At 38.8% G+C, this 15,185-nt stretch overlaps 1 protein-coding gene across 1 annotated transcript in view; it reads left to right on the top strand.

The window, feature by feature from the left end:
• The window catches only part of lig1 (ligase I, DNA, ATP-dependent), a 62,876-nt gene extending 48,112 nt beyond the window's left edge, over positions 1-14,764 (top strand). Inside the window, exons 24-27 of the mRNA XM_024279094.2 lie at positions 4,673-4,726; positions 9,503-9,646; positions 11,265-11,357; positions 14,603-14,764. Coding sequence (XP_024134862.1) covers positions 4,673-4,726; positions 9,503-9,646; positions 11,265-11,357; positions 14,603-14,677 — 366 coding nt within the window. The 3' untranslated portion in view covers positions 14,678-14,764. The remainder of the gene's footprint in view (positions 1-4,672; positions 4,727-9,502; positions 9,647-11,264; positions 11,358-14,602) is intronic.
• Positions 14,765-15,185: the final 421 nt, after the last annotated feature.

Genomic DNA, 15,185 nt, shown 5'->3' with positions numbered 1-15,185 from the left:
TGTTCTCAAATTCCTAATTTTTCAATAGTTTTTAAGCATATTTTTAGAATCTTCCTATATTTTTATTTTCCATGTTGTTACATAAACCACAGTTGAAAATAAAACAAAATGACTGTAATTTATCACGCGTTTTCGATCTATTTTTTATGACAAATACTTTTTATTGGGAACATTATTTTGGGTAAAAATTATCTGGCAAAAGTGATGGTGTAACTTTTTACACTATCACGAAAGTGTTCTCAGGTTAAACACTCTCCCGCTAGTTTACAGCCCCTCACAACCCACGCCGAACGCTAGCGGTGCAACAGAAACAGCCAGCAGTATTTGAGCTGTGCAGAGGATTCCAGCTCTGACGGGCAAAACAAAGACATTCATGGATCTATTTGTCTGCAAGTGGATGCATCAGAATGGGGCGCAGCAGGGAGCGTGTGGCCCCCCCACCACAGTTTCTATGTCACAACTAAGATCTTTTTTAAGCGCCATTTTTTCCTCTCCTCCCAACTGACCACAATATGAATCCTAAATTCTCTTATACGTGTCCTCTATATTGAGAACAATTCTACAAGAACTGGTTAAAAACACCATTTTCACTGGAGTCTTTAAATGTGTATGCTAAAACATTATGGCAGCTTGAAGTATTTAATAAATCAAGTGAATGGATCTGAGCGATCGGATGAACCTCTTTACATCATTAACCAATCAAATGGAGCCCTTTGAGGTTAGAGGCCCAAATCCTATGTAGACATGGCTCCTCTGGGGTGTGTGAGCATTTTATCCGTCTGCTCCTGATTCAGTTTTTATATTTATCCTCCATCAATAAGAACATTTCAAAACACTTTTCTTTGGAGTGAGTTTTTAAGGTGTGCTTTGAAGGCTTTTAGATTAAGTCGTTTTCCTGAGGAGTCACATTTAGACGCAACTAAACAAAGAATATTTCTTCATTTCTCCAGAAAGAAAAAGAACTTTGATTAATATTAATAGCATTATTTTCTGCTCCTCTAAAAGTGAGAGTTTCCATATCCTCTGCTGGTCTTTTATTCCTCTAGTTTGAAAAAAATCCCAGATCTTTAGCCAGAGAAACAAATGAAATGTTTCTAAGTGGACAAATGGACATTTTCCATCCCAACTGAATCCCACAGTTCAAATGTAGACGGTTTTTGTCTTTTGGCATTTTCTGAGTCAAACATGTAGGAGGTAAAGTGGATTCAAATCTTGTTACTGCAGCAGTTTCCAGCTCACAGATGCCACATTGTGCCATGATGATGACATATTACACCATCTTCATTTGAGGAAGAAAGTATGTGTGAGTGTCTGCATTTATTTGTCTTATAGCTTCAACCTAATACCTATTGAGTCATTATTTTCTGCAAATAGCCTGTTGTCATCGTTTTGTCTTAAAGAAAACCTCAAATAAACAGAGCAGACAGACGATTAAATCCTAGCTTTGATTTAACCTGTTGGTTTAGTGAAGCATCTGCAGTTTCAAAACCACAAGGGCTCCAGTTTGTTTCCCATTTTTAGCCTCTATTGATGTTTTCCTGCAATTAGTGTAGCGTTCCTACAACAACAAGCGCTTACATTTATCATTCAGTCACTTGATTGCAGTTTGCACAATCAAAGCAGTTAAAAAACATACTGGTGTGAAAACCAATGGGCTTTTTTCAGCTGTCTTAAATCAGAAAAACTTCCTATCTTTTAATCTGTGAGTAATGAATCCCACATTTCTCAAAAATTTTGTTCTAATTTTGTTTAAAAAAGAGAGTTTCAACCACGAAAACACTAATATATGTTAATCCTGATGCTTATTAATAGCTTTAGATTTTTTTCTGTTATTAATAGTTTATAAAAACAGCTTTAACTAAAGTCTGATTTATTTTTATTGACTCAAAGATTCAAGTCTTTGCTTGATATCTTTGTTTAACTGCCCTTAAAACATTAACAACTAAAATCATTGCAAATGTTCTTTCAAATTGAAAGAGTTGAACTGTACGTAGAGATACTACTTTACAAAAACTTATAATAAAGAAGTAAATGTTCTGAACACATTTAGTCCTTAAAGACCCTTCTGATGAAAATGGTGTTTTAGGTTTTTTAACATCATCTTGTGGCATTTTCCTCATGATGAAGGACATGTATGAAGAAAGTTCGGATTGTATTGCATTCTGAGTTTTTTTTTTTTTTTTAATTGTTACTTAGAAGCAAATTTCTAATGAACTCCTGCCGCTCTGTAGAAACTATGTCCTACAGGTTTTTAAAATTTTGGTTAAAAATAGAATAATCATAATGAAAAGACCACCAAAACGCTTTAAAAAAATACAGTAAAGATGATCAGAGAGGAACTCTAAATGATATTACATTCAAATATAGACCTTAAACAAAACACAGCTCATCGTGGGTTTAAGTTTTTCTCAGCAGGAGTGTGTAATCATGGAGCATTAGTGAGTCCAGGTTCTGAAGCTGGTGAAAGATTCACTTCAAAGACATTTGAAGGAGTTTCTGTGTCAGTTATGGGTTGGAAAAGTGGATTTCTCCCAAAAGAGCTCACTCAAAGACATTGCAGAGCCTGAACGTCCTGCAATGCAGAAATAAAAAAGGCTTCACACATTTAAGTGTCGTTTTCTAAAATGTTATATGGCATGATAAAAAAATCAATTCTCCTCTGGAGACGAATCATTTCCCAAACTCTAAAACAGCCTCGTACTGTTCTAGTATATAAACTAATGTTGGCAAAATGCTAACAGGCAGTTATCACTTCTATGATGTGTGCAACCTCCCACTATTGTCCGGTTAAATGTCAGATTGATTTTCCAAGCTGTTCTTTTTGTTGTTTTGGCAATTCTGGGAAATTAAAACAAAATGTTTTCTGTGGTTTCATTTTTCATCCAAGCTAAAAAAGCCAACTTTTTATAAAATAAAAAATTACATCTTACCTGAAAGTTGGGTTGATAACATTAGAAAAAGACAGAAAACTGAGAAAAAATAATAAAAAATAAATAAATATAATGTTTCAAAGTAGTCAAGCAGCCAGGTTCTGTTCATCTTTCTGGGTTAACCTGTTTTTCTTCATGTAACTTTATTACAAAGCCGGTTTCTGTGATCAAAGCAGAAGATCATAGAAACCTGCTTACTTAAACCCATGTCAACAACACATCAAGGGACGGAGGAATGAAAACATGAAGATGGAACCGAGATCTGAGGATGCACATGCCTCATCCAGCTTTACCTTCAAATGAGCAGCTGGGAGTCTCAGAGATGCTCAAATAAGAGCTACAACCCCCAGGCTGTGGAGCGGTACTGGTCCATGGGTCACCTGGTGCTGGGCTGCAGACAGAAAAGAAGTAATACATGCACTAGCTAAATTTAAAGGTTTTTTCTGATCCTGAAAGAAGTTTTATTTTGGAAAACTACCAAATTCTGTTCAAAACATCTGTCTTGGTCATGTGACCCATAGCTGCTTCCACTATGGCTACCTGGATTGCTAAGCTAGCAGTCCAAAGCTAAAAAGTTAACAAAAACCAAACAATAAAACATATTTGGAAAGTTTCTTCAGGGAGAAAAGAGTCGGTGAGGAAATCGAATAAAATCCCTCGACTTCAATGAACAATAAAGCTGCTGTTTACAGACAAAACCGTGAGTCTTCCTCCACATACCGAATTATTGAGACAGTTGTTGTCATGTAGCAGAAGCTGTTCTGTCTAATATCTGGCGACAGACTCTCCAGTGTTTCACATGCAGATAATAAAGTTGGAGATGCTGTGATAGAAAATAACAGTTTTATGGCCTTTGCTTCATTTTATATCCATCACACCTTATAAGATGGACGTAGCTGAAGCTATCATCCGGTTGTTAGCATCCACTTTGACGCTAAAGGAAAACTTTTCATCACAAGTTCAAACATTTACAGAGAATGAAGATTCAGTCAAATAAAGTTGTTTTTGTGTATGTCTTTGTGTTCTCGTAAAAGAGATTTTTGAGAATTTTCCTACAGCAAGGCTGTATTAGCATCCGTTCAGAAGGTGGCTCAGTGTGCTAGGTGAAGGGCTGGCACGCAGGAGCCCTGGGTTCGATTCTCAGTGTTCGACTTTTAGTCTATAGAAGCTAATTTTCTAAATAAATATCCTCAATCATCAGAAATAAGCTACAAGAACACTTTAAAACGCCAAAAACCCCATTTTCATCAGAGTGGGTCTCACTCAACTATAAATGAACCTTCCCAAAGTATTTCATCATCATCCTCCTCTTGGTACAAATTCTTGGTTTGGTGTGTAACTGATGTTGAGTTCTGGCTTCCTCCAAATTTCCCCTTATCGCCGCCACGGTAAGGAGGTAGCCTTCACGGATAAATAATGCATAAAGGTGTCAGGGTTGAATTAAAGGCCTCTAAGCCTTGAATGAGGCGCTGTAAAGCTTCCCATGGACACCTGCAAAATATGTCTTTGGATGACTAAATGCTGTATTTGCATGATAAACGAGGTCTTTTTGCCTTCATCCCCTCTCGGAGCGTGTCATCCTCTGAGGTGTTCCTCGGAGGACCTGCCGACACTTGAGGGAAAGATGCATGTGCTGTGTGTGTTCTGCAGCTCGCTGAAGTCTGACCAGGACGGAAGATGTGTGTGTGTGTGAATATTAGTGTGAGTGTGTATCTCTTTTCATCTCTCACCTTTTTTTGCAGATCGGGACGGGCTTCAAGGACGAAGATCTGGAGCAGCATTACAAGTTTTTGAAGGTGCGTGACTGTTGATCTGACCGGCCCGGTCAAAAACCCTCCAGTCACCTTATGTTATCATCTTTCCTTTGGCTGTTATTTTGTAAATCAAAGCCAGAAGTAGGGGCGTGATGGATCAGGTGTTACGGTTGGATCATTTTTCGGATCAGTTAAAAAAAATAAAAGAAAAGAAAATTACTTTTTTGACAAGTTTTGAAACATATTTTTAAAAAAAAGCATATGTTATGTTCTTTGATTTACTGTAGTTTGTTAATTGTGTTAATGTTAATTGAGCTGCTTTTCTCCTTCAGAATCTACTAGAATTGATGGTGTTGATAAGTTACAGTGCGTCAAAAATGTTGTGTAAGTGTCACTGGTGAGGCCTCAGGTGTTAAAGGGTTAAAGCAAAATGAGAGGGACGTCGTGTTAATGTGACTGTTTTGTAAGCAGTTCCTCAGGATACTCGTTCCAGGCCAAAATAAGAGAAATCACAGCTCTGTGCTCTTGTATAACAAAGTTTCTGAAGCCCCCGGGGCTCGTGAAGATACAGTGCAGCACATCAAAGCGATGGCAGAAATATCCACGGCTCGACTGGAAGCTCGCGCATTTCATTTGCAATCGCATGAATTTGTAGGAAATGTTAAGTAGGGGCCGTAAACTGAGGGTGTTTCACCTCTGAAACAAACCGTGTGCAGGCGTGCTCCGCTGATGGGTAATGAGCTGCTTTTTCAATTTCCATATGAAGAGGTTTGTTCCAGAGCAGGAGAGCACCAGCATTTACAACAGCTCTCAGGGAAAATGATCGCTGCCGCGAGCCGCATTCATTCCACAAGCGTGGAGCTGATTAGACAAGTTTGGCCGTGCTTTTGCTATTCCGTACTTTTTTTTAAACATTCGCTTGTTTGTTTGTAAATCCCTTCTCCTTTAGTCTGGAAGTGCTAACTTTTTCCTCCTGCCCTGAATAAAGTAATATATGAAAGAGGAGAGGTCTGGAGTCAGGAGTACAAACTGCTGTGAAGTGCAGAATGGCCACAGTGAAGCAGTGATTGAGAAAGTAATGTACTTTTCCCCTCCCAGACCAATATAGGCGGTACTGTAAGTGGTTTGCAGCCGCGGTGATGGATGGCGAGTGGAGGCAGGCCAGCGGCCGCTCCGCTCTCGTTGCAGGAGTATTGCGGCCCAGCGGGGCTCTCCACGGGGAGACGGCTGCTTTGTTTACTCTCCTCTGTGTGGCAAAGTGCTGCGTCGTAATGAGGGATGCAATGATCCCACGCTTCATCGTTGGAACTCTGATGCTCGGACAAGAGTTTAGACTCAGATAAATCCATTCCAGACAAACTCAAACTTTCCCCTGCGGACGCCGCCGCTCCAATATGTAGTACAGATGGACATTCGTAACCATCTCTTCTTCACTTCTGATAAAATGTAGCTTTAAAGTTTTGCAAAGACTAAAAAGTAGAATTTGCACTACTGAAGTATTTAACATCTTAGTTTTGCTTTTAATGAGTTTTTAATTTGAATTACATGTCATCAACAGTTGTTTCTTTATTAGTAAAAACAGTTTTCCCATTCATAACTTTTTAGAAAAATAATTTGGCTTGAAGTATATATTTTTCTTTTTGATTGAAGAAATGTTCATTTTTGCAAAGATAAGAAAGCGTAAACACAAATGTCTTTTATAAAGTGGTAAAAAGTATTTAAAATCACAAGTATAGATCTGATTTCTTTTAAATGTAAAGTTTTTCTTTTGAGTTCGTTGCTTTTACTCTGGATTTATTGATACGTTTTTTTGTCTGTTGGTCACTGCTGCTTTTGGTCAGTTCAGGGGCCGACACCGCTCACATAAATCCAAAAGACACAACACAGCGACAAAAGGGGAAGCAAAATGACACAAGGACAAAAGACACAACACAGCGACAAAAGGGGAAGCAAAAAGACACAAGGACAAAAGGCACAACACAAGTGATTCACAGTGAAAATTAATATTGAATTAACATTTATTTTCAAAGAACATTTTTTATAGAAATGTAAAAAATATTTGGAAACATTAGAGCTAAAAAGACATGATTTACATGAATACATTAACAACTTACAAATGTTTAGAGGTCTTTTTTTTTCTTGCCTGAGAAAAGGTTTTTATAGCTCAATCAGTAAACATTTTTCTTGAATAGAAACATATTTTTAAAGCTTAAAAAGTATATTTTCTCGCAAGACTTTCTGGGAAAGATGTCACACAAAATTACATTTCTAAAAAGAACATTCTTAAAAAAAAACTCCTACTTTGTTTTGTTTTTTTGTTTTCCCTTGACAACAACATCCACACTTTTTTCTGTTTTCTCATGATAACGATATCTATCTCATTATCAAGAGAATCCACGTTTTTTTCTTGTGATAACAAAACCAGGAGGTAGTATCTCTTGTTAGCACTGAAAATTGGATATTCAGTGGTGATCACTGTATGGAAAGGCGACAATTTCGAAAAAAACGTTAAAAAAAAAGGTTTTGCATTTAGAGGTTGTTTTGAGGCATATTGAATTTGACATATTTTACAGAACTGCATTGCGTTAAAAATCTTAAAATGTTTTGCCTTTAATGTTATTAGAAATTATGTTGAAAACCTAAAACAATCAAACATAAACCGAACCTTCAGCTTTTCTGGAAGAAAGAGTGGATTTAAACTTCAGATATAAGCAAACATACTTTGTATATATATATTTAAATAAAGTTTTTTTTCATCTCCATGGACATGCTCTTGTTTGTGATCATCTCGTCTCCTTAAAGCAGCTTGTAATGAGTTGTGGACAAAGTCTCCAAGTGAGTCACTAAAAGATGTGGGCCAACAAATGAGATGAAATGTTCAGTCACTCTGACTAAATACAGTCAAATCAACACAAGTAATTACAGGCAATTGTAATAGCGCTGACACTTTTTAGGTGCTTGTAAAGTATAATTATAATTTCCCTTACAGCAAGCGCAGCCGCATTGTTTTATCAACTCTACCTAATTCAGCACTTGACCCATTTAATGAGCTGTCTGCTTAATGTGCTGTTTAGCTAGAAAAAAAAAAGACTGAACCCTCGAGAATTTGATATATTTCCATAAAAATGTGACCCAAAGAAAATTTAGATTACTAGAAATGTAGATAAAGAGAAACCAATTAAGCAAACCAAATGAAAAATGCCATTTATTTACAGAGACCAGCTTTTGAGCATCACAAATATGTTTATTTTGATTGAAAAGTGGAATCAAAATGGAATTTAGTCTGTAAACATGATGGTGGAAGTGTTATTATTTGGGCTTCTTTAAAAAAGTCAAAACTACATGCATGTATCAAATATTTCTTGCAGATGTTCAGACCCTCGTGCACGCTTCTCTGCTCCTGTGCACTTGTGTTTAATCCTCCCGCGAGCAGAAAGTCATAGCAGGAGAGGGACTGGTTACTGTCATATCCATGAGATGGAGACAGAGGAATATCTTCAGATGTGTCTACCTAACCCTTGTGTTATCCTAGGGATGTTTACATTGAAAGTGGGGTCATCTGGACCCCACAAGACAGCACGCTGAACTCTTTTTTTAGTAATTTTTTAATCTTCTCTGGTGTCCGTGGTAGATGTGAAATCCTGTCCACCTTTGTCAAACTGCAATGTATATAATGAATGTTTTTACTGAATTCATACAGTTCACTGGTAAACAAGCAGCCAGAAAGATGTGTTACTGGCTAAGTAACTGTGGCAACATTTAAAAGAAGGCACTAAATGTGCCGTGTATTTTATAAGTTCTTAAAACATCTTTATTTTCAAAGTCTGTTCTTCAAAGGGTAACCAAATCCTAAATCAACTTTTTTTGTTTGTTGATCTTATAAATGAGGCTTTAAAAGTGCTGTCTGTTGGTAATTTCCAAATTTTTGATAAATCCAAATAAACTTGTTTAATAATTGAAAATATAATCTAAACCCGTCTGTGTGCTGCCCCCTAAAGGTTGTATTGAGGTATTACAGTTGAATTTTGTGATTGGTCAAACCATGTAAGTCCCACGTCATGATCTGCAGCTCCAGTAACAATAACAGTCCTGTTTCCCAGCCCCACCCCTCTGACTGGATTCTCACATTTCAGCTGTGGGTGGAGTCAGCCTCACACTTCCCTGTTTAGTAACCCTTTAAAGTCACATATATGTAGATATGCCATTGTCCCAACAATCAACTTAGTCCAGTTCTCATATAAAGTCAATGGATCAGACTTTAAAAGGAAATATGCAAGAAATTCTGAATTATCAGAAACTTTACAAAAAAGTTAGTATATGCAGGATTTTAAAGCTTAAGCAAATATTAAAGATGTTTTTGAACCAGAACTTTAAAAAAAAAAAGTTTTTTTTTTTCTTTTCTATAAGTTGATCTCCAAAAGCTGACACAGCTCATGGCAGTCAGCAGAAATATTTTATAAAGCTGCACTCCCACTGGCTCTCTCATTTTTCTGGTATATGAGAGCGTCTCTTGAATTCCTCCAGTATAAATAATGTGTGCATGGAAACGGCAACACTGCTACTGCTGGAGCGTTCTCATCCCAGCATCGCTCCTCGGTGACCCACTTCTGTGGACACCGCAGCACCCCAGTGAACACAGATCATCATTTTAAGGATCAGAATCATTTCTGCTTCTAAAATGGGAGAAGTTCCTTGTTGGAGAAACGGAGCGTCAGAAACGGCATGAATGTATTGTCCTAGTTTCACTCCGTTTTTCTCTTTAATTCAACTTTAACTCAACTTTCTGGGTGTAAACAGTTGCTTCTTTGTCTTCTGCAGGAACACATCCTGCCCAAACCTCGGGCTTATTACCGCGTGGACCAATCAGCAGAGCCCGACGTGTGGCTGGACGCCGTGCAGGTGTGGGAGGTGAAATGTGCCGACCTCTCTCTGTCGCCCGTCTACAAGGCCGCCATGGGACTGGTTAGTACAGTGAGGAAGTCTGTCTGTTCTGGTCTGTTGCCCTGAATATAAAGTCACCATTACCAGCCGCCTTTATTAAAACGCTGTGAAGATCTGCTGTTAGCAGGACGCTTCATTACACAGAGACCCACATTAGACTTTACTAAATTCACTAACTTTAACTGACTCTTGTGTTTTTAGTAAAAAAAAAAACTCTTACAATTTTTCTTTTTTCACTTTAAATGATTCATTTAAAACCTTTTTCACCTGTAAGATTTTTATTTTATTTAACTTGATTAAAGGGAAGTTTTTTTTTTTTAATTTACCTGTTTAGAAATAAAAAGCATAATTAACTACAAAGTAATTTAAGGAGCTCTTTAATTGTAATTGTTATCAGGGCCTCAGATGGAATGATAATTAGCTTCATCATTGATTTTGATGCTTTGATTATTTTTATTTTCCATGCAAATTGGAGAAAACAAGAAACACGTAAACTCCTGCTGGGTTTGAGATTGATCCATCTCATTCAATCACTCTTCATTTAGGGAATACAAAATCAATGCATCAAATTCACTGAGTTTTTTTTTTTTTTTGAAGCTGATTTATTTTTGCCTTTTGGTCTATTTTTTCTGTAAGAATCCAAAATTGCACTCATGGAGTTTTTCCAAAACCAAACAAGTTTGTCTTTACGATTAATTATTATGGCCAGTTTAAATAAATGTTTATTACAACTTTAAATCTCGTAAATTTGACGATGTCAAGAGCCAATCAGGATGCGGAAAGCAGTGCGCTGTTGAAAAAAGCAAACAAAAAATGAGCGAGAACATGAAGGGCGATCTGTGTTTTTACAACCTTTAAGTTTATTAAATCCATATCTCCTTTAAGGTTTTCCACACAAAACAGTTTTAAATAAGTTCTCATTTTTAAACCTGCCCTCTCGTGGTTTGGCTGCAGCGAATTTGCTTATGCTGTAACCTGAGTGGAAATGCAGTAACACCTCCATTCCAGCCGTTCATGAGAGATCAGAGGTGCGGTTGGCGTGCTCGCTCTGGTTTCACATGTTCGTTAAAACGCTCGTGGAGCCTGCAGGACTTCTGTAGCTCCCCACTTTGTGCATTCAGCCTCCATGCAGCCTTTGCTTCTCGCGTACGGATTCAGCTGCTTATTAAGGCAGCCTCTTCCCCCCCGATAAGACTTCCACAATGAGCGCACTGGTTTGTGCAGCTGTTTAGAAAAATGTGAACAGCACAGGTCCTTACCAAGGAAAATTAGCTGCTCCGCTCGGCTGTACCACTTATCTGCTGCTGCCATGATTCAATTTGCCTGTTCTATGATTGCCCTGATATTCGCTTTAAATAGACTAGAGCGGAAGCTCCACACTTCATTTTTTTACATCCATTTTAGAGAATTTCTGATTAGATTCAATTGTTTTGCTGGAATTTCTTTCAGGACGGTTTGAAAAACGTCATTTCAGAGCGAAATAGCTTGAACCTCGTCCAACTTCTCTGCTGTTTCCAACGTTTGAGTGGGAAAAAAGATGACACGGCAGCACAACAGAATTTGAGAGGCTGAATGTAAACTGAACCATGATGATTGAAAACTTAATAGCCTGTAGAAACATCATTATTTTTGTCCTCAGGTGGATCCGGAGAAAGGCATCTCTCTTCGGTTTCCTCGCTTCCTTCGGATCAGAGATGACAAGAAACCTGAGGACGCCACCTCCGGATCTCAGGTAGATCAGAGCAAATCATTTCCTTTACTTAAATTAAACGAGAAGATAAAGCCATCAAAAAGTGGAAGTTTAACAGCAAAACAGGAAATGAGTGAAGAAACTCCTGAAACTTGTCACAGCCAGCGTGTGGAGCGGGTTCTTCGAGGTTCTGGTGGTCACTTCAATACATTTCTGAGGGGAACTTCACCAACAGGATGGAGCTGGATCCTTCAGCTCCATAGTTAAAGTTGGAGTCAAATCTCGCCCTTCCTCTTAACCAAACACTCGCACTGCTCAACCTCTTTATTTCAAGCCCAATAGAAGTAGACAAATCCAGTTGAAGACTTTCTTTTTCTTCCTCTTCACTACTTCAGTGGACTCCCCCTGGATGAGAGCTAACAAAGCCGTGTTCCTCTGCAGCTGCAAAGCAGCCTGGGACTGACCTGCTTCTGTAAAGAAGAGATTCTTCTCCAGACTTGCTTGTTTTCTTTGTCCCAGAGGAGGAAATTGACTTAATTGGTCCCTTAGGTTTGGCGTGTGGGGTTTCAACTAGACGTCTCTGAAAACAGCAAAACACTTCACACTTTGAGGTCGTCTTTCTGGAAATGCTGCAATATTTTTTTTGAAGTTGCTGCTTATATTCTATTAATTTTTGGTCAAACTGATAACCGGGCATTAGGGCTGCCATGATTAGTCAAATACTAAGATTAAAATAGTCGACGACTGATTTAATAGTCGATTAGTCGTTACTTTATATTATATGGAGTCAGAGTGTTCTAAAGGTGAAAGTTATGATGGCATTTTCTGGTTACAATGTTTTTATAGTGGCCATTATAGAGTTTAGCTAATATTTCAGCTACATGTTAGCTGTTTTGGCTAATTTAGGCTTTTTCTCTGTTTTTTAGGCTAATTTGGCATTTAGCTAATATTCTCCCTGGCTATTAGCTTCAGTGTTTTTCAATTTCAGCATCTTCAGTGGCTATATTCAACTGCATTTACACTAACATTATTGCATTTAATGCTATATATCTAGTTTTTAGTTAGTTTTTAGTTAGTTTAATGCTTAATGCTGGTTAAGATTTGTTATTTACATACAGTTTTCACATGACCTGATTAGTTGACTAATTGTAAATAAGGATCTTTGATTAGTTGACAATCAAAATAATCGTTGTGGCAGCACTACTGGGCATTGGAGGTTGACATAACCTCGGTCATGTGACTTCTCAAAACAAATATGCATTCAAAGCCCCACTCTGATCATCTTTAAAAGTGTTCTCAGTGGTTTTAATCAATATATTTTTTTAGGACAGCTTCAGCAAGAGTTCATTAGAAATTTGCCTCTGAGTTGTGGGCGGGACCACAGGGAAACCCCACCCCTTTTTTCACTTCCTGTTGCTGAGAGCTGGAAGCAGGGAGCTTGTGGCCCACCAGCGTATTTCTATATCACAAAAAAGCTCTTTTTCAATCATCGTTTTTTTATGCTCCTAATTCCGAACTATTTGAACAAAGAGATGATCAGAAATGCAGTTTTAAATTTGTTTATCTATGTCCTCCATGTTAAAAACACCTGAGTAAGTCTTTAAAATGGGCCATACCATGAAAAATCATCTTTATGCGCTCTTAAGTGTATTATACTGTTCATTCCTCACTGTAACGAGACCCTAATTGGTGTTTTGATCCGTTTACTTGTACACTTATCAGCAGCCCCTCCCATACCCACGAAAACAAGCGAGTGCTCTCAATCTGATGTCACGATGTGAGACAGCCCCCTCCAGGAACAGTCAGCTCCGCCCCCAGGCTAACACAAACACTTTCTCCACAAAGCTAGCAGCTCGAGCTAGCGGGGATCAGATAGCTTAGCGAACCCATTAGCCGTCACTGCTCTGCCTGTGCCAAATTTTGGGGATAAACGCCCATAATCCCCTGTATGTAGCCCTACATCAATATTAAGAAAAAGTCCCCTCATTTTTTCATGGGTGACGCGCCAGCTCTAGGATGACGTCACAAAGTGGGTGGAACCCTCATGGACTGAAAGGCGGAGCCTCAGAGATTGAGTTGTTATACTTCTGGGTATAAAAAGAGTTCACAAAAATAACTAATATTTCATAAATCATTTGTTCTTTAGTGTTCGAATGGTAATATTTGATCATAAATATGAATATAGTTGAAAGACTTGAGAAAATCATGATATGGATCCTTTAATATGCATGAAATGACATTGTTATAATTTTATTCCCACTCTGTGGATTATTATTCCTGTTCTGTCCCACTAACGGGATTATGATTAACGTGACTCTCATCCCGTGGGAGTCTCGTACAATTCCCAGAACCCACTGGGAACATTGTCCGCCTCTCATGCAGACATGAGTTTGTTGTAACAGAATATTTTCAGTGGAGTTTTGATATAAATGCGATCAAATCAGAACATTTTTCTGTTAGAAATGCTTGATAAGTTTCTCATAAAGTTCCTCCAAAGAGGAAAGAAGAGCATCCTGTTATTTCTTTCTGCAGGATATTTTTTTGTGATCATGTTATGGAAACCCTAACCCAACCCCGTCTGTGCAGCTAAACTCCTGAACTTCTCAGCTTCTTCTGGGTTTCTGCGTTTGTGTTCAGACATGTCGGAAGATCAAGAGAGTTTGAAACTAAAAAACACAAAAAAAATCCCCACTGTGTTTTCAGGGTTCATATCCTGCTGACCGTCGTGTCAGGATCATAAAAACTAAAGCTCCTGTGCGCTCGCCATCTTTGTGTAAAATCCCTCTGAAGGTTCCGGATGTTCTCATCTGCATCAAGATTTGTTCCTGATTAGAAGAAACCCAGCCGGGACTCCGGGAGCGGCAGGAACCTGCAGAGAAGCAGTTTACATGCAAATGTTTACCCACTCGCACTTGTGGAGTCCAAACGTGAAAACTGGATGGAACACCGACGGCATTCAAATGCACCCCCCACACCCCCACCCCCTCCGCTCTGACACTTCATAATGGCCCCTCCCTCCTCTCTGAGGGAATGAATATCCTGATCGTGGGTCAGAACACGCTGGACCGTTTTCTGTGTTTTGCTCCTCTCTACCCCCCTTAAGTGAGCACAACCTCCGTCTCTGTCGGCGACTTCAAAGCTACGCGTATGAATAATCAAACTGTTATTTTTAGCGTTTCCTCTCGTGTTACTGACCTGACTCTGATCTTCTCCTCCTCTCTGCTCCCTTTCTTTCTTTCGATCAACCTCCCTCCCTCATTTACCCCCCCCTTTCCCAATTTCTGCAGATTGCTGATTTGTACAAGAAGCAGCAACAGATTCAGAATCAAGGAGAGAAAGCTGACCCGGAGGACTATTACTGACGCTGAATGACGGGAGTTCCGTGTTGTCTGTAAATATCTTCTCCTTTTGTATTGTTGAATGAAAATAAAGAGTGGTGCCAGCTTTAAGCTTCTTGTAATTTGTTATTGATTTATTGGATCTGCTCTTTGGCTCATTATGGCTTCCCCTTCTTTGAGAGCTGAAAGTGCATAAACATGCTGCAAACGGCACCACGTCCACGCGGCGGCGGTTACAGCCGACCTGCTGCTTATCAAAAACGCTGAACATGCGGGGGGCATACCAATGCTCTCAGCTGGCCTGGTTCCTGCCGGAGCGCCACAGAGACTCTCATCAGCGTGTGCTGGAATGAGGAGACGACGGAGGAGAAACGCTCGCCTCAGATGACGGGAATCAAACCGTCCATTCTGACTCAATTAGAGGAGTTTGGGAGACTGATCATGATGATGTGAAGAGGATTTCCTTTCTCTGTAAAGTGCTTTTGATGATTCGATCACTTAGTGGTTTCACATCTGCGTGACATTTCATGTG

This window comes from Oryzias melastigma, linkage group LG17, assembly GCF_002922805.2.
Source record: "Oryzias melastigma strain HK-1 linkage group LG17, ASM292280v2, whole genome shotgun sequence".
Classification (NCBI taxonomy): domain Eukaryota; kingdom Metazoa; phylum Chordata; class Actinopteri; order Beloniformes; family Adrianichthyidae; genus Oryzias; species Oryzias melastigma.
This window is presented reverse-complemented; position numbering and strand designations above follow the sequence as displayed.